This window comes from Mandrillus leucophaeus, unplaced genomic scaffold (genome assembly GCF_000951045.1).
Source record: "Mandrillus leucophaeus isolate KB7577 unplaced genomic scaffold, Mleu.le_1.0 Scaffold183, whole genome shotgun sequence".
NCBI lineage: Eukaryota > Metazoa > Chordata > Mammalia > Primates > Cercopithecidae > Mandrillus > Mandrillus leucophaeus.
In genome coordinates, this window is record NW_012101843.1 from 4,333,630 (window position 1) to 4,357,171 (window position 23,542).

Consider the following 23,542-nt stretch of genomic DNA (forward strand, 5'->3'; position numbering starts at 1 on the left):
CAGGAGAATGGCGTGAACCCGGGAGGCGGAGCTTGCAGTGAGCTGAGATCCGGCCACTGCACTCCAGCCTGGGAGACAGAGCGAGACTCCGTCTGAAAAAAAAAAAAAAGTTCCAGTTTTAGTATTTTGTTGAAGAACTTTCTTTTGAAAAGCAAATCAACACCTTTTTACACAGAAGATGACAGAAGAGAAACATATTGTACCCAGGAAGGGAGGCAATATAGCATAGAGATTCCAGTTGGATCCTGAAGTCAAACAGAAATCTTGTTTCTGTCACTTACTAGCAAAATGAACTTGCGTAAATTACTCTGAGCCCGTATTTTTTTTTCTTGTCAAATGGGGTTAGTAATACCTTTGCACAAAGTATTTTTAAGGGTCAAATGAGACAGTTTGTACCAACGGTTGTGCATGTGCTAGAGAAAATGTTATTGCTACGATTGTTGTTACTACGATTATTTTATTAGTACTATTAGTATTTCTCTTTCTGAACTAATTGAGATATTCAGAGGATTCAGAGAAGCAGAGCTTAAATTTATCCTTGGTACAAACTTGATGGAAGATGTTGCTTATCCATACTTCCTGATAGGTCATTCCTGAATTAGACGTGTATTCATTCACCCAGATACCAGCACAGCTGGGAAATGGGGCATCCCTTGCAGGGCCAGGAGAAGTGAGGGTCTTAAGTGAAGGACTCTGAAAAGAGAAAATTCCTTCTCCCACCCTCACCCTCAAAGAGGGGGTGTGGGCAAGGTGGTGGAGGTTTCACTTCCTCGGGGTTGGAGAAGTGGGGGATGTGAGACATCAGAGGATGCCCTTCCTCACCATGCCATCAACACCAGCACCAGTTCCTGTCATTTCAGGGCTTAGGATTTGCCCATCGACACTGTTGAGTATTTGAACAATAGGTGAACAGTGTATATTTTAATACAGAGATCAGCTTTTTTTTTTTTTTCTTTATATTGAGACTGAGTCTTGCTCTGTCACCAGGGTGGAGTGCAGTGGCATGATCTTGGCTCACTGCAACCTCCAACTCCCGGGTTCAAGTGATTTTCCTGCCTCAGCCTTCCGAGTAGCTGGGATTACAGGCATGTGCCACCATGCCCAGCTAATTTTTGTATTTTTAGTAGGGACAGGGTTTCACCATGTTGGCCAGGATGTTCTCAATCTCCTGACCTCCTGATCCGCCCATCTTGGCCTCCCAAAGTGCTGAGATTACAGGCGTGAGCCACCACGCCCTGCCAGAGATCAGCTTTTGGAAAAGAAAAATATTACACAGTACTTAGGCTTCCTTTTAGATATCTTGTGTTGCAGGATGCTTTTGCCTCTCAAATCATGTTGGATAGTAACTTGTTCTTTCCTGGATCTTTAAAGTGTTAGGCTTGCATAGCAAATATTAACCATCTAATTATTTAATTTGGAGTTTGCAGAATATTTAAAAATTAAGCCTGTTTGCAGAGTTACTTGTTGCACGGTCTTGGGTCTGTAATAGATTGCTCTGTGTGCTTCATTCACTCTTGTTTGTAAGATTTAAAACAAATATACATCTATGTCTAGCTAGAGACTTACTGTTTATGTATCTAAACATTTTCTGTATCTTCCAGTTGTTTCAGATCTTGTCTCTGTAAATTGATTGAATGCAGTTGAGAAACAGTGATGGCTATAGGAAACTGTTTTCATTTCTTTTCTCTCTCCATTTCCCCTCCCTTTTCCTTCTCTTCCACTTAGTTTCTTATGCCTCTTAAAAGTGCTTTTATTCTCCAGAGGACAGGGTTTAAAAGGAAAGAAATATGGGGGGGATCAGCTTGAAGATAAACATAACCTCATGTAATTGTGCTGTTAGTTAGCTAAACATCCAAGCTGGCAAACGTTGTTTCCACATTATCAAATCCTGATGATAGAGGCAAAATGAAACATAAAACTGATTGTGTAAAGACTAGACCCAAAAACAAAACAAAAAGATCCCATAATAGGCAAGTTTCATCATGAAAAAGCCCCAAAAGTTCCTTGGGTTCTGTATCACAGAAGCCAATAGGGCATCATGGCCAAAAGAAGTAGCCCAGGCCAGAGACAGTTTCTTTCTCCTTATAAAATGAGGATAATGTCTGTTCCCTTCAGACGCTGAAAGTATTCTGTGTTGGGGTGAAAAGAATATCCTACCAGGAGACGGGAGACCTAAGTTCTAGTCTTGACTCTTGCAAATTGTGTGGTCTTCCTCTTGTCATCTAGGAAATGAGGATGATTCCTTCTTTTCATGGTTATTATGAGGCTTAAGTGAATTACTGTACAAGACAAAAAAGTTTTTGTGAACTTAAGCCATCTTACAAATCCTCCCATATTTTATCTGTTCTAGGACTCACTTAAATTGTTTAAAGTATCTTTGAAGTAGAATGTGTTGTAATTGATGGTATGTTAAAATTAACAGAGCTTTTTCCCCCTCAATCATGTATAAAATCTTTTGTCTTACAGTTGATGGCATTTAAGGTGCAGTGGTATATGGATATACATTTTGTAGTTTGGGCATTATTATAAGAAATTTACAAGTGAATAAAGTATCTGATTTTCTCTGAGAACAGTAATTTGTTAAGAGCCCACTTTGCTTGAAATAACTAAATACATTAATAAAGCTTCTTTCTGACTGTGCATCTCCCATTTGTATTCGCAGCCAGCTCATGTCCCAGGATTGGGGACGGGCTGTACCAGAAAGCTCAGTGTAGGAGAACTTACCTAGACAACCTCTCCTTGGCTGGCTCCAGGCCTTTGGCCTCTGCCACTCGAGCAGAAGATTGAACCAGTTCTAGAAGCTGCGATGTTCTGAATATGTTAGCTACCCTGGGCTGCGTGGTGGCAGGCGCTGAAACCCTATGTCCACTATTTTCTCCATACCGGGCCTCCTCCCTGGGAGGCAGTTTGATTGTCACCCTGTGTAGCAGTCACCCCAGCCCCTCTTCCCTTTCTCTGTCCCTCAGGAGTTCCAGGGCGGGGGGTAATGTTCCTGAAATATTGTTTTTATGGTGGTTACATTTCTGGCTAGTCGACAAAATCCTTTCTAACCAGTCATGGGTTTTTTGCAGTGGGAATGTAGTAGAGAACAGTTTTGTTGAGAATGCGCTGTGTTTCAGCTGTGCTGTGTTTAACTTAACCGGCCTCTCAGGTGGACTTAGCCACCTAATCACTTTTTCATTATTTCCTTGGAAAAATGCATTGGCCTTCCAAAGCTGACTTTAAAATGGAGCTTTGGAATACGTTGTGTGTGTGTGTGCATGTGTGTGTATGTGTGTGTGCACGCGTGTATGTGTGTAAATCAAGAAGCTTTTACAATGTGCAACTTTCTACTCCTCAGGATGCCCAGGGAGTGGAGGAACGGGAAGCATTAGCAAGAATGGCAGCCAATGTTGAAAATCCAGCTTCTGCTGACTCGGAGGCTTATATTGAAAAGTACCTCAGGAGCGTGCTGGCTGTAGAAAACCTCCTGACTTTAGATCGTCTGCGCCAGGTTAGCCAACCGCATGGATAGGGCAGGCAGCAGAGGCCCTGATGCAGGCTGAGTCTGTGTTGGACTCTGTAATTCACAGTGTTGTTGCACCTAACATTTGAAGAGTTCACTCTTATGAACTTTGAATAATCCAGAGTGATTATAATTGGATCATTCTGTCTTATGAAGTAACAGCCTTTATTTAATTTTAAAAAACTGTTTATGGGTATATAGTAGATGTATGTATTTATGGAGCACATGTACTGTTTTGATACAGGCATGCAGTACGTAATAATCACAAAACAGCATTGTTTAAATAGCTAGGGATGTCTGTATAGATGGGGGATGCAAGTCTGCTGTACATGGTGTTGCTTTTGCAGTGTGTCTCTTACATGTCTTTTTCCTCTGTATGTTTTCTGATTCGCAGGAAGTTGCAGTGAAGGAACAGTTAACAGGAAAAGGGAAGTTGAGCAGGAGGAGTATCAGTTCTCCAAATGTGAACAGAGTGAGTGTGTGGAACCAAGCTCTGTGCTGTGCCTGGGACTTCTCTCCTCTCCTCTTTTCTTGGGTAACTCTTTTCCACCTGTCAAACCCCATCTCTGAAACCCTTCCCTTGCCAGGACTGATGTCAGGGCCCCTGGTCTCTACCCCATTGGGTCTGTGCACCTCTGCCCCATTCCAATTAATATTGTAGGGGAAGTAGCAGTTAAGTACCTTTCAGTTGTTTCTTGTCTTCCCATCACCACTGCCTAGCATAGACTGAGGTATTCAGTGAATGTTTGTTGAACTAAACCAGAACTAGCCAAGGGCCCATCGCAAGCCAATGCCATTTTCTTGGCTCAAATTATTTTTAAGTTAAGGAGGAGTCTGGACTAGGTTCAGAAACCAGTTGTTCATAAGACAGCCAGGGTGGCGTCCATGCGTCAGATACATGGGGTTGTTTCATAACAATGGCTTCAGTTTATTATTGTTTTTAAAAACCTAGATATAATTTATGTGCATATTGAACGTGGGAATAATCCTTCACAAAGAAATAGGCTCTTGGCCCCTTGATTTATTACTCTTTTCCTCATTTTTGATGAAGATGTGGATATGAAAAATGACACTTTCATCCTAACTTCACACAGAGAGAAGTTACAGCACAAGCGCTGTGAGAAAGGGCAGCTGACATTGGCCTTAGCGTCTGAGAGAGAAGGGAGAGCGATAGGAGGAGTTTCACACTGGATGCCACCAACCATCTCAGACATTTAGGAAGATCACTTTAACTCAAGGCAGATAACGTCTCATTTCTCCAGAAAATGATATATTAAAATACACTGATATATGCAGAGATTCAGTATTTGGGATCTGATAGTTTAAATAGTTTGTGAGTTTATTTACAGTTGCTACAAATACCCAGAGAAAGGAATCATAAGCTCAGGCCATGGTAAGACAACCAGTAACCTGGTATCTTTCACACAGAAGGGCTCACCCAACGGGACAGCTCTTGTTCAGGTCCAGCCAGTTGTGACCTCAGTGTGAACTGAATATCCAGATCTTACAGAAACCTCTCATCTGAAAATTGTTCATAACCAATTCAATGTTGGTAATGTCCCAAAGACCACTAGTGTGCAGGCTTCGTCTTGACAACCTCTCTGCTGCCACCCAAATTTTTGACGTTCGGTTGACTGGGTTGGCAAAGGCTGGCATTGCCTAAACCACATTTTTATGCTCTGATGCATAAAGAACTAACCCTCCTTTCTTTCTTCTTCAGTTGTCTGGAAGCCGACAAGATCTCATTCCATCATACAGTCTAGGCAGCAACAAGGTAGGTGTTTGTAACTATTTCTATCAGTGTTTTAAGGCCCATTTCCCATTTAGCTTTCATCTTCTCAAATCTCAGGTTATTTTTGCAAACCAGAATTTCCCCTACTCATCTGTATTATGTGAAACTTACTGGAAAGTATTTTAGAGTTCATTTCTTTTAATCTGCCAATTAAAATAAGGTTTATTAGACTCTACTGGGGTTGAAAAACAATTTTTCCTCTAAAGCTTGCTTCTGTCTAAATTTTCTTCGTATTTCTGTCAGAAAAGAAACTTTAAATTAGATTTTTTTTTTGGAGACAGAGTTTCACTCTTGTCACCCAGGCTGGAGTGCAGTGGCGCCATCTCGGCTCACTATAACCTCCGCCTCCCAGGTTCAAGTGATTCTCCTGCTTCAGCCCCCCGAGTAGTACCTGGGAATACAGGCACATGCCACCACACCCAGCTAATTTTTGTGTTTTTAGTAGAGATGGGACTTTGCCATGTGAACTCCTGATGGCAGGTGATCCACCCGCCTCAGCCTCCCAAAGTGCTGGGATTACAGGCGTGAGCCACTGTGCCCGGCCGAAATCAGAGTTTTATGGTGAAGGACTGATGTATAATGATAGAAAATGTTTGAGGAATAAGAAAATTATATCTAAAAGTTAACATTATTTGTGAGAAGAAAGAAAAGGGAACGGAAATTTTGTTCACTGGAATTTATTTACTTGTAATAGAGCCTTCCCTGTTTAACAGAGTTTGAAGCATGGAGAACTCATTCTTATTTTTAAAAAAGGTTAGCGCTCCTTGAAACCATCTTATTTGGGCACCACACATCATAGTTTGTGCCTGTCGCTTTTGCGGGGTCTGGGTAGTTGTTGGTGCTGCCATCTGTGTGCAGCATGCTCCAGGTTGATTTGCAGCCCTTGAGGAGGTCAGTAGCGGCTGTGGTCTTATGAGATGGTCTCATGTGAGGGACTTGTTTTCAAATCTACGAGGCAGAGTGACAGAGACAGACAGAAGATTGGCTGCTTCATGATAATTCTTAAAGCTGGGTGGGGTTCATTATGCTATTCCTATTGTTAATTATTCTACACTCTGCTTTTGTGTATGTTTGACATTTTCCTTATAAAAATTTAAGAGCAATGAAGATGAAGTTGATGCATTAGACTGTTTATTTGTTTATTTGCATATTTATTTATTATTATTTTTTGAGACAGAGTTTCGCTCTTGTTGCCCAGGCTAGAGTGCAGTGGCACCATCTCAGCTCACTGCCACTTCTGTCTCTCACGGTCAAGTGATTCTCTTGCCTCAGCCTCCCCAGTAGCTGAGATTGCAGGCACTCGCCACCACGCCCTGCTAATTTTTGTATTTTTAGGAGAGACGGGATTTCACCATGTTGGCCAGCCTGGTCTCGAACTCCTGACCTCAAGTGATCTGCCTGCCTTGGCCTCCCAAAAGTGCTGGGATTACAGACGTGAGCCACTGCTCCCAGCTGTAGACTCTTTTTTAAGATCTAGATTATGAGTAGTTTGCCTACACTATGATACATGTATATGTTTATAGACATACAAATTGCTGTCCAGCTCACCCATTCGCTGAAGCCCTGCTTGGACATGGGTTTCTGTAAGGGTGCTGAAGTTTGAATGCTTGTTTGTTCTCTGCCAGTGATAGGTTCGATTAGCTGTAGTTTAGCATCAGTCGTGATTACCTGAGGAGAGCAGAGTTTTTGAAAATTGGTTGTACGTGATTTTTTAATGTAAGTAAAATATCTTAAGGAAAATATAAGAAAAATACGACTTTCTGCATTTTTTTGGGAAATGCATCTAACCCAAATCTCCAATTATAAGTTCCTTGAAAGAAGTGGCCAAAATTCTTCTGTTTTTCTTCTGTTAAGAAAACTCAGGCCAGACCTGTAATCCCAGCACTTTGGGAGGTCGAGGCCAGTGGATCACCTGAGGTCAGGAGTTCGAGACCAGCCTTACCAACATGGTGAAACCCCATCTCTACTAAAAATACAAAAATTAGCTGGGCTTGATACCAGATGCCTGTAATCCCAGCTACTCGGAAGGCTGAGGCAGGAGAATTGCTTGAACCGGGAGGCAGAGGTTGCAGTGAGCCAAGATCGTGCCACTGCACTCCAGCCTGGATAACAGAGCAAGACTCCGTCTCAAAAAAAAAAAAACAACCAAAAAAACCAACAAAAAAAACTCTGCCCAGTTTCCTTATTTTAAATGGATACAATAACAGAACATAATAGAATCTACTTCAAAGAAAAGTACCGTCCCTCATGTACACCAGAAAAATAGAACAAAGGAGCAGAGACGCTATTAGAACCGAGCCAGGGCACGGCAGAGGGCGTGGACCCCTCACTGGCTTCACACACGACTCACAGGAGGCTGCAGGGCGGAGGCCATTCTTAAGCCTTTCCCTGAAGGATGACGCTGAGGTCCACACAGGCAGGGAAGGAGCTGAAGGAACACTGTGAACAGAAGGATCTGTATGAAGGAAGGCTTGGGGATGAACCAGCTTGCTGTATTCTTGACAGTACATGTGGTGGGGGTCAAGTACAGGGCGTATGGGCTGGGCACGGTGGCTCATGCTTGTAATCTCAGTGGTTTGGGAGGCCAGGGTGGGAGGATGGCTTGAGCCTAGCAGTTTGAGACCAGCCTGGGAAACATAGGGAGTCCCCTTCTCTGCAAAAAAGTTTAAAAAATTAGGCATGATGGCTTACACCTGTAATCCCAGCCACTTGAGGCTGAGGCGAGGGAGGATCATGGGAGCCCGGGAGTTTGAGGCCACAGTGAACTATGATTGCAACATTGCACTCCAGCCTGGGTAACAGAGAACCTGTCTTAAAAAAAAAAAAGAAAAAAAAAAAAGAGAGAGTCTGTGGGCAGAATCCAGAGACGTGGGGCCTTATTTTTGGCATCCTGACGTCATGGCCCAACGAATGGCAGAGGAGTTGGACATCATGTAAGGAATTGAAAACAGAGCAGTAACATGGCCACATGTGAATTAGAAAGTTTGTTTTAATGGTCCAGCTGAGTCCCACCCTGTCCCTGGCTGTGGTGTGTAATTTTGCATTAGGAAACTATATGGTATAAATGTATACAGTTATCAGTGCAAACGTGGGGGAAAATGGTTTTGAGTTGGAGGGTGGAGGTACTGGTTAGGGGAGAAGTAGCTAGAGAGAGGAAGAGAGACACAGATGGGTTGGAGAGGGGGACTCTAGAATCCTGCAGAGGCCTGGTATTTGAGGGGCTGGAGTGAGGGGACTTGAGTGACATTGGGTTTTGGACGGCAGTATATAGGTCCGAGAGATGAACTGTAGGGCAGGCTTGGGGAAGAAATGATTCAGTTCCATTTTTGAGGGTCTCATGTGTCTGAGTTGAAGTCAGGTTCGGGAGCCCAAGGGGATAGTGGGGACAGTGAGAGGCTGGGTTGGCTAGGGAGCGCCAAGGCGGTGGTGATGCTTAGGGTCACGGTGCTAAGGTGGCAGCACCAGGGAGAAAGGCAGGGCCAAGGGAGTCTCAGCAGTCCAGGGGAGGAGTGTTTTAGGAAGGACTCCATCCAGATGCTTCAGAGACAGCATGGGGTGAGGATGGAGGAGACCATTTCAGGTGCGACACTGCAGCACTCATTGTGTGCCTGTGCAAGGTGCCTTCTGTGCTGAGGGCTGAGGGTTAGCAGGACAAATCATATTAGGCAAGTAACTATAATGTTACACAGTTGTGTTAATGCTTCTGGACCTTCCTACTTCCGGTTTTTGGTTCCTTGGGGTGCCTGGGTAACTTAGTGAAGATGAAGAAAGCCTGGGTTCTGGCTGCTCGGCTGCCCCTCCTGTGGCAGTGCCAGCGCAGGCATAAGGACGCATCTCTCCGCACTGTTTCATGTACATCTCAAGCCCTGGTCATAGTGCTCTCAAGGTCGTGCACCTTTGTTCAAGGACGGCAGTGGTTTGCGGTCCTCCTCAGATTTTGGCCTCTCTGGCTCTCCCCAACCGTGGCAGTCCCATCCTCTGAGAAATGGTGAAGTATGTCAGGAGAGACAGAGATGCCAGCCTGCCAGTCCTAGCTTTGCTTCCAGTTCAGCCGTGGAGGCTTTTGGCACCCACAAGCCTGGAAGGTTGCCATGGTTACCAGGGCCTCAGCACCATGGGGCTTACCACGTGTCAGCTCAGCCAGTTAGGTGAATGTCCGCGTGTCAGAATTGGAGAATTGTTTCTCCACAGGGCGAAGTGAAGCAGAAATGTTCTTTAATAGAGTTGTATGGATCGACCTTAACAGATGAGCAAGTTCAGGTGATAGAGGAGAAAAAGACTAGCCCAAAGGGCTTTGGTTCCAGATCCCCTTGTAAGGGGTGCAGAACAGCTTCCCCATTTTCAGTGGAAGGGACTCACAGTGGTCTTACCTAAAATAGAGCATCCTGAAATAACATTAGGGAAAATAAAAATGTTTTAAACTGTATTTTCTTAAGAAACACCCCTCTACCCCCATAGCAGCAGGGAACAAGAGACTCTCCCTGTGGCCTTTTAAATGAAACAAGGAAAAACATCTTTAAATATTGTGTGGCATTGCCTTAAAATCAAAGTGCTATGGGCCACCTGTAGCAGCACTTCTCAGGAGGGAGTAGTGTTTAAACACACAGAATGCTCAGGATCCTACAACTCCTTAACGAGGCAATGCTTACACAGGTAGTATGTACAAGGGCATTGGTGGCAACATTGTTACACACACACACAATGGACACTGTGCAGCTGTAAAAATGACCAGGAACCCTTTCAAGTATATGAAAAGATTGCCAGGATATATTTAGTGATTAAAAACGAAGTGCGGAACAATATACCACTGTCTATAATGGGAGGGTTGCTTATAGATTTGCCTGCATGTAAATGAGAAGCTGTAAGGATTCATCGTTCCTTTACCTGCCTGGGGATGGGGGTGGGAGGATGCAGTGGGTCAGCAAGTCAGGGTAGAGGTAGGAGGAGACATCTCGCTGTGTACCTTTTTATATTATTTGGCTTTTGGACCACGTGAAGAGATGATCTTAAAGTCTTACTTTCCAACATTTTAACTTGCTGGAAGTTTTTGTTCTTCTGTAGGTAGTGTTTTGAGGAGGTCTCCAGTTGCTTTTTCCTTAACAGCCTGCATACAAAATCCCACAGGAGAGATACTGAAAACATTGTTGTATTGGAATCTCAGACTCGTGGTTTTTTTGGTTTGTTTTTTCTTTTGGGGACTTCTGCGTTCCTCAGTTTTCAGAGCTCCAGGGAGAGAGAACTAATTCATTAGGCTTTTCTCCTGAGTGGGATACAAGCACTATCCTACTCTCTAAAACTTACCATGCTTGCTTTTCCCTCCAGCTTATGACTGCATTTTTAACTGTAGTTTTTAGAAGATGACTACATTCTGCACTGTACTAACCCTCACCCCCTCCCCTTTTTTTTTTTTTGAGATAGAGTCTCGCTCTGTCGCCCACGCTGGAGTGCAGTGGCTTGATCTCAGCTCACTGCAAGTTCCACCTCCTGGGTTCATGCCATTCTCCTGCTTCAGCCTCCCGAGTAGCTGGGACTATTAGCCTGCCACCACGCCTGGCTAATTTTTTGAATTTTTTAATGGAGACAGGGTTTCACCGTGTTAGCCAGGATGGTCTTGATCTCCTCACCTCATGATCCGCTAACCCTCACCCTTTTGTAAAAATACCTACGGCAGTATGTCTGTCTGTCGGTACAACCAGTACAAGTGATGCCTTGCAAATGTTCCCTGTTACCTGGGTCCAAGGCTGTTTATAAAAGTATTTATCTGTCAAAAAAGACCGGGAATTAAGGCATCCTACTGGATTTAGAAGGTCTTAGAATGTGAGGAGTTGGAGTTAATTCGTATTAAAATAAATAATAAACTTTTGGAGACCTGGAAGCTTGGGTGAGGGTGAGTGGGGAGCAAACCATGGTGAAGGTGCTCTAGGTGACCTTTTCACACCAGAATTGTGCCCAGTGGGACCATCTTGGTTTCTTTGCATGAAAATGTTGAATATACAGGAGAGTTGAGTCAGAAATGTAATTTTAAACTGGACTTGATGATGCTGAGAATGCTAGAAAATACATTTTGAAATCATTGACAATTATAATGACATCAGTTATGTCTGCTTTGCAGACATTTTTGGGGCCCCTTCCATTAATCCATACATTCATCTCTCTGATGCTAATTACAAATCAGAACTGTAGATTGTAGGGTCTATCCTGCTGTGTATTCTGTATCACATCACACGGGAGCAGTCAGGTCAGGTTAGTTGGAATAATGTTAGAAGCAGAGAGAGGCCACCGGGAGGTTCTGGTGAGGGTCTCTTAGTTTTCAGTTAATGTTGTAGCAAAGATTTCTCAATTGGGTACATGAGAGACATTGTAAAGTGGGCAGGGAGGCACATGCCTCTCTGTGTGATAGGATTAGGGGTGTGGGAGGCGAGAGGGAAGTGGTTAGGTTCTAAAGACAAACTCACAGTTTGGCTTAATAATACTTGGAGTAAGGCCAGCCTGCTTTCCATTCCTCTATTTGTCGATGCGCCTACATGTGAAAAGTAGAATTGTTTTGCTGAACTTCACCAAGATTGAGTTGATGAACTAATTAATTTTAAAAAAATAGTTTGGTTAACTATTCCAAATGCGAAATTCACCGTAGGGCCTAAAATAAATCACTCTTGGGATAAGTCTTTCAATTAAAAATATAAAATACGATCCCTGATTGAAGTAGTGTTGCTATTTATTGCTATTGGGTGTTTCGTCATTATTGTACAGATACTTCCTGTAGGTATAATGAAACCTTAGCAGGCTTTGTATGAGTGTCTGCCAAGACCGGCTGAAGTTGAGGTGCAGGGTGAAGTTCGGTGTGTTGCTGGTCTTTCCACCCCGGAGTCAGCTATGCATTGAGGTCTTCTGCAGTGCGACAAATGCTTTCGACAAAACCATTTTTATTTCCAAAGTTATTTTAGGAGAAATTTTACTTTTAATAAGCCAGTAAGGTTGTATGATTGTCGTCTTTTGATTGGAGTTTTTGAGGAAATTAAGATTAGTCAATAGCGTGAACAAATATCCAGTTAGCAGAATTGAATTTTGTGTTGGCTCCATCGCCTTCCTGAAAGCCGTGACGGTTTCATGCAGCCCTGGGAGGAGCTGCCAAGCATGAGTCACTCCTCTTCCAGCTGCAGTGGAAGCTGCCTTTGGACCCGAAATGTCACTGGCACTTCTCGTTATTTACCTTTTTGTCACTTTCCTGATCAAAACCAGACTAATTCCCAGAAAACCCAAATAATTTGTATCTGGCAGAGGAGCAGGAGTGGGAAAACTGCAGGGGTGCCTGGGGACCAAGTCAGGCCCTCCCCCGGTGCCTCCTGTGTTTTTACCTTGTCAACTTTGCCCCTGAGCATGGTGCTGGCTACCAGTGACTTCAGTATCGACTAGGATTTTATCTCTCTGAGTCTGCCTGCGAGGACAAATGTGCCCTAATGGCAGTAAAGCTGGGTAAGGATCCAAAACGAAGCCAGCTTCCCTCTTGTGTAACTGTATCATGGCTGATTCTGAAGTGTGGTAGACATGCAGGGTGTTGGAGACAGATGAGAGATGTATCTTTTTCGAGTTCAGATGGAGGGGTGTAGATCACTGGAGGAGAGGTAAAACAGGGATATCATACTGTTTCAGTTTTAGATCTGAGCTATTGAGAGAGCCAGAAGTTCCAGCATCCTGAGAAGTCCTTTTTAGTCCATGGTCCTGGGTTCATCTCCCTGTGAGGTACATTGAACTGGGTTGCTTCATTTTTCTTTTTTTTTTTAAATCTGCCCCAACATTTCAGTTAAGGGAGGATAACTCTAGGACAGCCAAGCATATACAATGTATTGGGAAGATAGTCGTTACGTTGTCCTTGGGGAACAGTGTGCGTAGCTGGATCCTGAACCACAGGTTTCACCTCTGTCAAGAGGGTGGAGGTGTAGTGCAGGAGAAAAATCGAGTGAGTAATTCCAGTGGAGCGTTTCCGCAGAGATACGTAGGCATCAGCTGGAGGAGGAAAGCGAGTGGTGTCCAGTTTAGCATCCGCATTGGTTGCTCCCTCTGAAGCAGAGCCTGTTCCATCCCAGCGCGATTTGAGGTCCCTGTCTCAGAACAGTGGGATCAGAATAGGTGGGTTGGGGGGAGCATGTGGGGTTCCTCAAGGTTAAGACGACTGTTCAGGTAGAGGGCAGAGTGAGCTGTGTCTCCGTTTGTCACGCTCCGCAGGACTGGCAGGATCTACGCCTTGTGTCGCTTTCAGTGTTCTCACTTGCAGTATTTGAGTAAATGAGATGGAGTTACTGCTCTGTTCTGATTGGGTGGTGCCTGCTGAGAAGAACTGGCCCTGAAGCCGTCGGGGCCTGGGTGTGCCTTGGGGAAGAGGTGGCACCTCCATGATTTGTTGTTGGCCCAATTCTACGTCAAGCAGTCCAGGTACCGACTCCCGATCACCGGCTTAGTTTTCTGTAGGGACAGACTGCAGCCATATCAGCTGCCAAACAAAGAAAATCTAAAATATGAAAATAAATACTCTCAAATTAAGTAAGCTGTCTTCAGAACAGCCCTGTGTGAGCTCGCCACTGTACACAAAGCAGGTGGCTTTTCTTCCTCTGAGAAACTCCACGGAGGGCTGACCTCTGTTCAGTCACCTAATGGTGATATCCCGGGGTACACAAGGCCACAGCTTCCCAGACAGATCATGAAATGTGAATGCAAAAATTAACAAAACATTCAAGTATGTAAATCAGCGTGTGATTCATGGGGATGCCAGCGCTCCTCCGGTCAAGTATCTCGAGCTCACAGTCTCACTGATCACGTGTTCCTGTCTCTCTTGTTCTCCTTGCTTCCTAATCAATCCTGACCATCACACCAATTTAAAAAATGATACCAAGTGCTGAGAGAGTTCCTAGGGAAAAGTGGCATTCTCTGAGGTACACAGGATCCAGATCACTTAGGGCTTATTGATTTTTATGATCAGTACTTAGGTTGCTACTAAAAGCAGATGAGTTTCCAATACATTTCTGAAACCTAAGAGGCCCTTCCTCCACAATCCATCTTCAAGAGCAGTGGAGAACTCACTGTCCCCATCCCGCTGTTCAGGGCAATTAGTAAGGAAAACTTGCCAGGCCCGGTGGCTCACGCCTGCAATCTCAGCACTTTGGGAGGCCGAGGTGGGCGGATCACCTGAGGTCAGGACCAGCCTGACCAACATGGAGAAACCCCCCCATCTCTACTGAAAATACAAAAGTAACCGGGCATGGTGGCGCATGCCTGTAATCCCAACTACTCAGGAGGCTGAGGCCGGAGAATCGCTTGAACCCGGGAGGCGGAGGTTGCCGTGAGCAGAGATCGTGCAGCTGCTCTCCAGCCTGGGCGACAAGAATGAAACTCAGTCTCAAACAAACAAACAAACAAACAAAAAACCTTGAGTTAATCATTAGGGTTATTCATCTGTGCAGCGCTAGCTCAAACTCATATTCACGTGTTTATTAAACTCCAGTGGTAAAGAAGTCAGTGGTTATCAGGGGATCAAAGGGAACTTAAAGCATTTAAAAGATTTGGTCTCATCTCTTACCAGTTTTAGTAGAAGCAAGCAACGTTTGGGGTTTATATCTTCCCTAGATAGGGCTGAAGTTAAAAGTGCTTTGATAGTATCACTATTTTTATGGCTCAACATGAATTTTGGAATGTTTTGTTTTTGTTTTTGTTTTTTTGAGACGGAGTCTCGCTCTATCGCCCAGGCTGGAGTGCAGGGGCGCGATCTCCGCTCACTGCAAACTCCGCCTCCCAGGTTCCCGCCATTCTCCTGCCTCAGCCTCCCGAGTAGCTGGGACTATAGGCGCCCACCACCACGCCCAGCTAATTTTTTGTATTTTTAGTAGAGACAGGGTTTCACCGTGTTAGCCAGGATGGTCTCGATCTCCTGACCTCGTGATCCGCCTGCCTAGGCCTCCCAAAGTGCTGGGATTATAGGCCTGAGCCACCACGCCCAGCCTGGAATGGTCTTTTAATCCATCAGCTGATGAAATGTCTTTAATGGGCATTTACAAATAAGTTGAGAGTACAATAAAATTTGATAATTCAGAGACTTCCATCATTGAGAATTTGTAATTATTTGACTTGGGCTTGACTGTAATATATCTTTAGTATCTATTTAAAATGAGAGGTTTGGTAATATTTACTGTTATGCACTGTATGTGAGTGAGTGGAAACACAGTCTGGGAGTAGAGAGAAGAGACACCCTCTGACTACAGAGTTGTTCGTGGGTTTCTGTGGAGAACTGAGTGAAAAAGGGCATCTTGAGGCAAAAGAGCAGAAGTTGTCTCAAAGCAGAACCGAAGGAAGAATTGCGGAAGGAATATGTCTGTATTCTGTGGGAGGCAACAGGATGCACAGAGTAGAAAACATGTTAGGACAGAGCTTAATGGGAGACTGTAAACTGCAGTATGGAGGGGCTGTCCAAATGTGTGTGGGGGGGCATTGTTGTTGTTGGAGAAATTAATAAAATAAGCAGGATGACAAGGAGAAAAGTGCTGGTCAGGCATGGTGGCTCACACCTGTAATCACAGCACTTTGGGAGACCAAGGCAGGAGGATTGCTTGAAGCTGGGAGTTTGAGACTAGTATGGGCAACATAGTGACATCCCATCTCTACAAAAGTAGTAAAAAGATTATCCTCCTGTGGTGGCATGTACCTGTAGTCCCCACTACTCTGGAGACTGAGGCGGGAGGGTTGCTTGAGTCTAAGCGTTGGAGGTTACATGTGCTATGATGGCACAGCCATGCACTCCAGCCTGGGTGATAGAGAGAAACCTGCCTCTTAAAATAGAAAAAAAAAAAAAAAAAGTGCTTCTGTAATCAAGCTTATATTCAAAGGAGCTTTAGTAATATGTAACAGTTTTTTTCTTGAGTATCTGTACTTTTTTTTTTATTTGGTTAATTGAATAACTTGAAACACCATTGCCAATTTTGTCTTTACTAGGGCCGGTGGGAAAGTCAGCAGGATGTATCCCAAACCACAGTTTCCAGAGGAATAGCTCCTGCTCCTGCGCTCTCTGTTTCTCCCCAAAATAATCATTCTCCAGATCCAGGTAAGTTATCTTTTCACTTGTCAATTACTGTCAGAAATCTGAGCATCTTTCAGAAAGTTTAAATTAGGATTTCCTGCCAGGCAGCCACTGTTCTACTAGATAATGTCCATCGAATTGTTTCATTTTTCCTCTTAACTGGTTGAGTTCCGTTGGCTCTGGAATGTTGGATTGATCTTGCATTGCCCTGATATATACCGCCTGATCATGGTGTGTTAGCCTGTACATTGCTGGACTCTCCTGCTCCTCCGTGTTAAGGACTTTTGTGTATGTGCTCTATAGTAAATAGCTGTAATGTTGTATCTTCTCATCTTCATGTCTGTTAGGTTTTGTTATGATTGCATTGGCTTCATAAAATGACTTGGGAAATGTTTCTCCTCATTTTTTTTCTGGGAAAGTTTATGAAGATTGGTATTACCTCTTCCTTAAATGTTTCATGGAATTCCTTAGTTACATGATCCAGGCCTGGAATCCTCTTTGTGGAGTGTTTTTAAATTACGACTTGAGTTTCTTTTTTTTTGAGATGGAGTCTTGCTCTGTCAACCAGGCTGGAGTCCAGTGGTGTGATCTCAGCTCACTGCAACGTTCCCTTCCCAGGTTCAAGCGATTCTCCTGCCTCAGCACCCCCGAGTAGCTGGGATTACAGGCATCCGCCACCACACCTGGCTATTTTTATATTTTTAGTAGAGATGAGTTTTCACCGTGTTGGCCAGCCTGGTCTCAAACTCCTGATCTCAGGTGATCTGTCTGCCTCAGCCTCCCAAAGTGCTGGGATTACAGGCGTGAGCCACCATGCCTGGCAAGTTTCTTTAGTATGGGAATATCTAGATCTTTGTGTCTCCTTTTGAGTCACCTATCATAGGTTATATTTTTTTCAAGGAGTTTCTTAGTTTATCTAGATTATTAAGTTTATTTTCATAAACATCACTTTACTTTTTTTTTTTTTTTTTTTTGAGACGGAGTCTCACTCTATCGTCCAGGCTGGAGTGCAGTGGCATGATCTCGGCTCACTGCAACCTTCGCCTCCCGGGTTCAAGTGATTCTCCTGCTTCAACCTCCTGAGTAGCTGGGACTGCAAGCACGTGCCACCACGCCCAGCTAACTTTTTGTATTTTTAGTAGAGATGGGAGTTTCACCATGTTAGCCAGGATGGTCTCCATCTCCTGACCTTGTGATTCACCAGCCTTGGCCTCCCAAAGTGCTGGGACTACAGGCATGAGCCACTGTGCCTGGCTACTTTACCTTATTGCTTGAATACTTATAGGATATCTTGTGATGTTCCTTCTTTTTATTCTGATACTGATAATTTTTATTTTCTGTTTTAAATACTTTTCTGACAGGTTTATCAGATATATTAATCTCAGAACCAGTTTTTGGCTTTGTTAATTTTTGTATTGCAATTGTATTTTTAAATTTTTCTCATTTTACGTATTTTGTTATGTTGTGCTTTCATTTTCATTCTATTCAGAGTGTTTTAAAATTTCCCTCTGATTGCTGCTTTGATCCGTGACTTATCAACTAGCATTAATTCTTTTTTATATTTGGGGGTAATCTGTATTCCAGATTGTGTTCTATCTTGGTTAATATTCTATGTGCACTGTTGTGTTTGGGGACATGGTGTTCTATGTATATCTAATTAGGTCACTGTGGTTTATCGCCTTGTTCAAATCCTCTGGATCTTTGCTGATTTGGTGGAGGCCTATTCTATCAATTCTTGAGAGGGCCTTAGATATCCAAATACGATTGTGAAAATTATTTGTATTTCCCTTTATAACAGTTTTTGCTTCATTCATTTAGAAACTCTGATAATTAGGTACACACACATTTAAGATTGTTATATCTTCCTGATGGAGTGACCTTTCTGTCGTAAAATGTCCCTTTTATCTCTGGGAATACTCTTATCTTGAAATCTCTCTTACCTATCATTTATATATAACTGCATCAAATTTATTCACTGTTTGCACGATGTATCTTTTTCTCAGCTTTTAAAATTGTAGCCTGTATTTGTCTTTAAATCAAAAGTGATTGCCTTGTAGACAACGTCTGTTTGGGTCCAATTATTTCCCCCTGAATCTCATCTCATAGTTCCTGCCCTTTAATTGCCATGCTTCGGCCGGGCGCGGTGGCTCACGCCTGTAATCCCAGCACTTTGGGAGGCCGAGGCGGGCGGATCACAAGGTCAGGAGATCGAGACCATCCTGGCTAACACGGTGAAACCCCGTCTCTACTAAGAAATACAAAAAACTAGCCGGGCGAGGTGGCGGGCGCCTGTAGTCCCAGCTACTCGGGAGGCTGAGGCCGGAGAATGGCGTGAACCCGGGAGGCGGAGCTTGCAATGAGCTGAGATCCGGCCACTGCACTCCAGCCTGGGTGACAGAGCGAGACTCTGTCTCAAAAAAAAGAAAAAAAAAAAAAAAAAAAAAAAATTGCCATGCTTCACCCCTTCCAGTGCCTCCCATTCTGGTCCGCCATGTTATTATTAGTTTTCTACTTGGCCATTCTTCTGTTTTTTGTTTCACTGTAACTCCTTATTTACCTTCTTTTGGGTTAATAAAAAACAATTCGTATCTCATTTATTTCCTCTTTTTGCTTTTTTGGACACCTGTATTTGTTTGCTAAATTCTTTGCTCAGAAACCCTACTTGGCATCCTTAACTTACCAAAGCTGCTTAGAGTTCATATGATGTCTTCCCTCACCTCACAGTACAAGAACCACACAACAGTGTAAGTCATTGACCTGTTCCTCTAGGCCCCTTATTTTGTACTGTTGTTTCATCTTTTACATATATAGGTGTTACAAACCTCACTCTATGACGTTATTCTTTTTGCTTTAAAATAGCCACTTGTAGGCCGGGTGCAGTAGCTCACACCTGTAGCCCTAGCACTTTGGGAAGCCAAGGTATGGGTTAGTTGAGACCAGCCTGGGCAACAAGGCAAAACCCTATCTCCACACAAAAATACAAAAATCTGCCGAGCGCGGTGGTACACACTTGTGGTCCCACTACTCAGGAGGCGGAAGTGGGAGAATTACCTGAACCCGGGAGGTTGAGGCTGCAGTGAGTCACAACTGCATCACTGTACTCACACCTAGGCGACAGAGTGAGATCCTTTCTCAAAAAAAGCTCAGGCTGGGCGCAGTGGCTTATGCCTGTAATCCCACCACTTTGGGAGGCCACGGCAGGTGGATCACCTGAGGTCAGGAGTTCAAGACCAGCCTGGTCAACATTGTGAAACCCCTCTCTCTGCTAAAACACAAAAATTAGCCAGGCGTGGTGGCTGGTACCTGCAGTCCCAGTAGGCTGAGGCAGGAGACTCGCTTGAACCTGGGAGGTGGGCGGAGGTTGCAGTGAGCCAAGATCACGCCACTGCACTCCAGCCTGGGTGACAGAGTGAGACTCTGTCTTTAAAAAAAAAAAAAAAAAAAAAAAAGCTACTTGTCTTTTCAGAGAATACAGAAAAAATGGATAATCTTTTATTTATTTATTTTTCAGATTATTTCTGACAGTATCCAGTCCTTCCTGATGGTCTTATTTTAATCTGATTTTATTTCTTTCTAGCCTGAAGAAGTAGTTGGTTTTTTTGGGGGGGGAGACGGAGTTTTGCTCGTTGCCCAGGCTGGAGTGCAGTGGCCCAATCTCAGCTCACCGCAACCACTGCCTCCTGGGTTCAAGCGATTCTCCTGCCTCAGCCTCCCGAGTAGCTGGGATTACAGGCGCCTGCCACGACGCCAGGCTCATTTTTGTATTTTTAGTAGAGACAGGGTTTCTTCATGTTGGTCAGGCTGGTCTCCAACTCCTGACCTCAGGTGATCTACCCGCCTCGGCTTCCCAAAGTGCTGGGATTACAGGTGTGAGCCACTGCACCCAGCCTAGTATTTCTTAGAGTACAGTCCTGCTGGAGAAAAATGCTCTCCTTTTTTGAAAGTATCTTTATTTCACTGTTTTGTTTTGTTGTTAAGAATATTTTCACTGGATAGAGAACTCTTGAGTTGGAGGTTTTTTTTTTCAGCACTTCAATGACGTCTCCTCATCTCCAGCCCCTTCTTTTCTGCTGAGAATTCAGCCATCATTTGTCACTTCCCACTCAGTGTGATATCTCTGTTGAGTTTGCCTGCTTTCAGAAGTTTCTCTTTATCTGTGGCAATTGTACTATGATTTGCTTAGGTATTGTTTTCTTAGTATTTAACTTGCTTATCAAGTTATTGGATCTGTCAGTTGATGTTTTTCAGCAATTATAAGAAATGTTTAGACATTATTCATTAAAACTTTTCCCCTAATCCTTTTGTCTCTTTCTGCTCCTTCTGAGAATCTCATTACTCACAGGTTAGATTGTTTAATATTGTCCTACAGGTCACGGAGGTTCTATTCTTTTTTTTTTTTTTTAATCTTTTAATTTTATTTTTTCTAGTTGGATAATTTTTTTTCTGTGATTTCCAGTAGTCTGTTAAGCACATCCAGGGAACTTTTTTCATTTCAGTCATTTTATTTTATTTTTTTCAGTTCTAGAATTTCCATTTGCTGCTGCTTTTCTGGTTTTAATTTCTCTGCTGATATTCCCGGTCTGTGCACTTGTCAAGACTGTATTCTCCTTTGCATCATTGGACTTGGTTAAGAAAGCTGCCTTAAAGTCATTTTCTATTAAATCCAGTGTCTAGACATCTCATGGTCTATTTTTATTGACTCCTTTGTTGACTGTGGGTCATATTTAATAAGTTTTACCAAATGTATTTGTATATACCCATGTGATTCATACCCCAGTCAAAATGTAGGACATTGACATGACTCCAGTTAATTCCCACTCCCTGTGGACAGCCAGTGTTCTGATGACTACTTCTCTAGATTACTTCTGCAGTTTCATAAATGGAGCCAATACGATGTATGCCCTTTTTGTGTCTGTCTCTTTGGCTTACCTTATATGTTAAATTCTTCCAGATTGTTGCTTGCATTAGTCATTTATTTTTTACTGGTGAGAAATACTTCACGACCATGCATTGTGTTTGTTGAAGAAACCAGGTTCTTGTACGGTAGACTGGTACAGTAGTCCAGGTTCTTGCACAGCAGACTCTGTTCATTCTTATTTTTTCCTGTCGCGTTCCCATGAGACTGTTGAAACGCAATTCTATCCCCTGTATTGCCTGTGAACTGGTAGTTAGGGCTAGATTCTTGATTCAGTTCAGCTGATTTGAGAAGGATGTGTGTGGTAGGGTGGTTGGGTGTGGATGTGTGGTGGGGAGGTTGGAGACACATAATGTCTGATGGTCTCATTTAGTGATATGTGTGGCCTTTGATTCATTACTGGCTAGATTTTTACTTAATGAGGGATTATCATTACTCTAGAATGTTAATTTGATAAAGAACTCTAGATTGTAATTTTTTTCCTCATCTTTGAAATAATTGTATCTTTTTGGATCTTTATTCATCTTAAACTTATTTTATTTTCTGTCTCCCCTCTTTTATTTTTCTTATCCTTGTTTTTGCCTTGCTGTAAATAATTGGACTTTTCTAAACTGAGGTATGATGTATCTATCTCTTGGCACGGTATAGCCATTCTTTGCTTTATTTTTCAGTGGTCGCCCTCGTGATTACAATGTACATCCTTAACTTTTTGCAGTATGCTTACACTTAATATTCTACTGCTTTATGTAAAATGTAGAAACCTTACAGCTGTATCCATCCATTTACCAACTGAATTGCCAGTAAATTTGGAATCCTTTCAGGGTTAGTGTGGAGTAGAGATCTGTGGGGAGTTGTGTGCATCTGTTAAGGCAAATGTATTCCTTAAGATGACTTGCTTGTTCATTTCTAAATGTTATATGAATACAGCTTTTCACCACTTATGACTTGGGATTAGATTTTACTATAAATTAATAGGGGGAAGAAATCTTAGTATATCATAAGTATGACCTGTTTATACCTCTGATCCCAGCCCTTGGAAATTAACAGCAGATAAGAACGTAAGTTGTTCAGGGCATCTCTCCCTGACTTGTAATAAATAACTCAAACATTACCATTCACCCTTTTCCCAAAAGGTCAGTTTCATCATCTTCCTTCAGTAAATAGTTATGAAAAATTAGATTGAATAAGACATAGTCCCTGACTTCAAAGAGCTTAAAGTCTAGACAGAGAGCTATACATGTGTGTCATTGGCAGTGTGACTTAAAAATCAATCCCGTTTTATTCTAGGGCAGAAGTGAATGCTTTTGCCAATTATTGACAGGATAGAGGTGAATTGCTGTTCTGATGCTGATAGGAACACTGAGCATTTTGGCACTAGAGCATATTGGCAGCACCCCACTTACTGCTATTTAATTAAAAAAGGGACATTACTATGTTTGAGGGAAATTACGGAAACTACAATAATACTGTGTTTTTCTAATATTTTTTAAGGATACCTTTGGTTTTTGTTAGATTTGCTGACAAGTGATGTCTGGCAAATGTACAGGAAAGAAGATGTCTATGTAATTGTATATGTTTTATCTTTTTCCCCTATAATATGGGCAGGACTAAGTAACCTCGCAGCATCCTACTTGAATCCCGTCAAATCCTTCGTGCCGCAGATGCCAAAGCTCCTCAAGTCTCTCTTTCCTGTCCGCGATGAGAAGAGGGGCAAGCGGCCATCTCCGCTCGCACACCAGGTAAAAAGCACCGAGAAAGCAGCCGTGAACGTTTTTCTGATACACCCGTGCTCTGTGTTGCGCCAAATTGGCTGGAGGTGGAGGCGCAGCCTCGCGGGTGGGGGCTAAACCGGGTTTTTAAACCTAGGAACAGCTGTCAGTCATTTCGCCTCCACGCTCTTCAACGATAACAGAGCTGTTTAAACTTACAAACACACTCCCTCCTTTCTGCTTTTAAAAAGTGCCAAGGACACTGCTAATGTGATTTATGGTAATATTACTTAGAGCAACAGTAGTAAAATTTATGAAGTGCACTTAGTGTTGTTTGTGTATTGCCAAGTAGAAAATGTAATTCTATTTTTATTTCTTGATTTCATTTCTTTTTTCAAACAATTTTGTATGAGTGCCCTTCCCTCTCAACCTCTGTTTTCTCTACTATGGATAACCTGTTCTTTCATTGAAAAGTGATCACCTGTCTTACTTCAGTTTTTCTTAAAACTCTTTACGCAGCCCTAGGGTAAGTGTTAGAGCAAATGCGAAAAGGTTTTCT

The 23,542-nt window shown here is 43.1% G+C and overlaps 1 protein-coding gene across 1 annotated transcript in view; it reads left to right on the plus strand.

Annotated features, from left to right (window-relative positions):
* Positions 1 to 23,542, plus strand: part of KIF13B (kinesin family member 13B) — a 190,200-nt gene that overhangs the window by 140,655 nt on the left and 26,003 nt on the right. Inside the window, exons 33-37 of the mRNA XM_011977745.1 lie at positions 3,341 to 3,493; positions 3,900 to 3,977; positions 5,226 to 5,279; positions 16,275 to 16,383; positions 22,880 to 23,013. Of these exons, the coding sequence (XP_011833135.1) occupies positions 3,341 to 3,493; positions 3,900 to 3,977; positions 5,226 to 5,279; positions 16,275 to 16,383; positions 22,880 to 23,013 (528 nt within the window). The remainder of the gene's footprint in view (positions 1 to 3,340; positions 3,494 to 3,899; positions 3,978 to 5,225; positions 5,280 to 16,274; positions 16,384 to 22,879; positions 23,014 to 23,542) is intronic.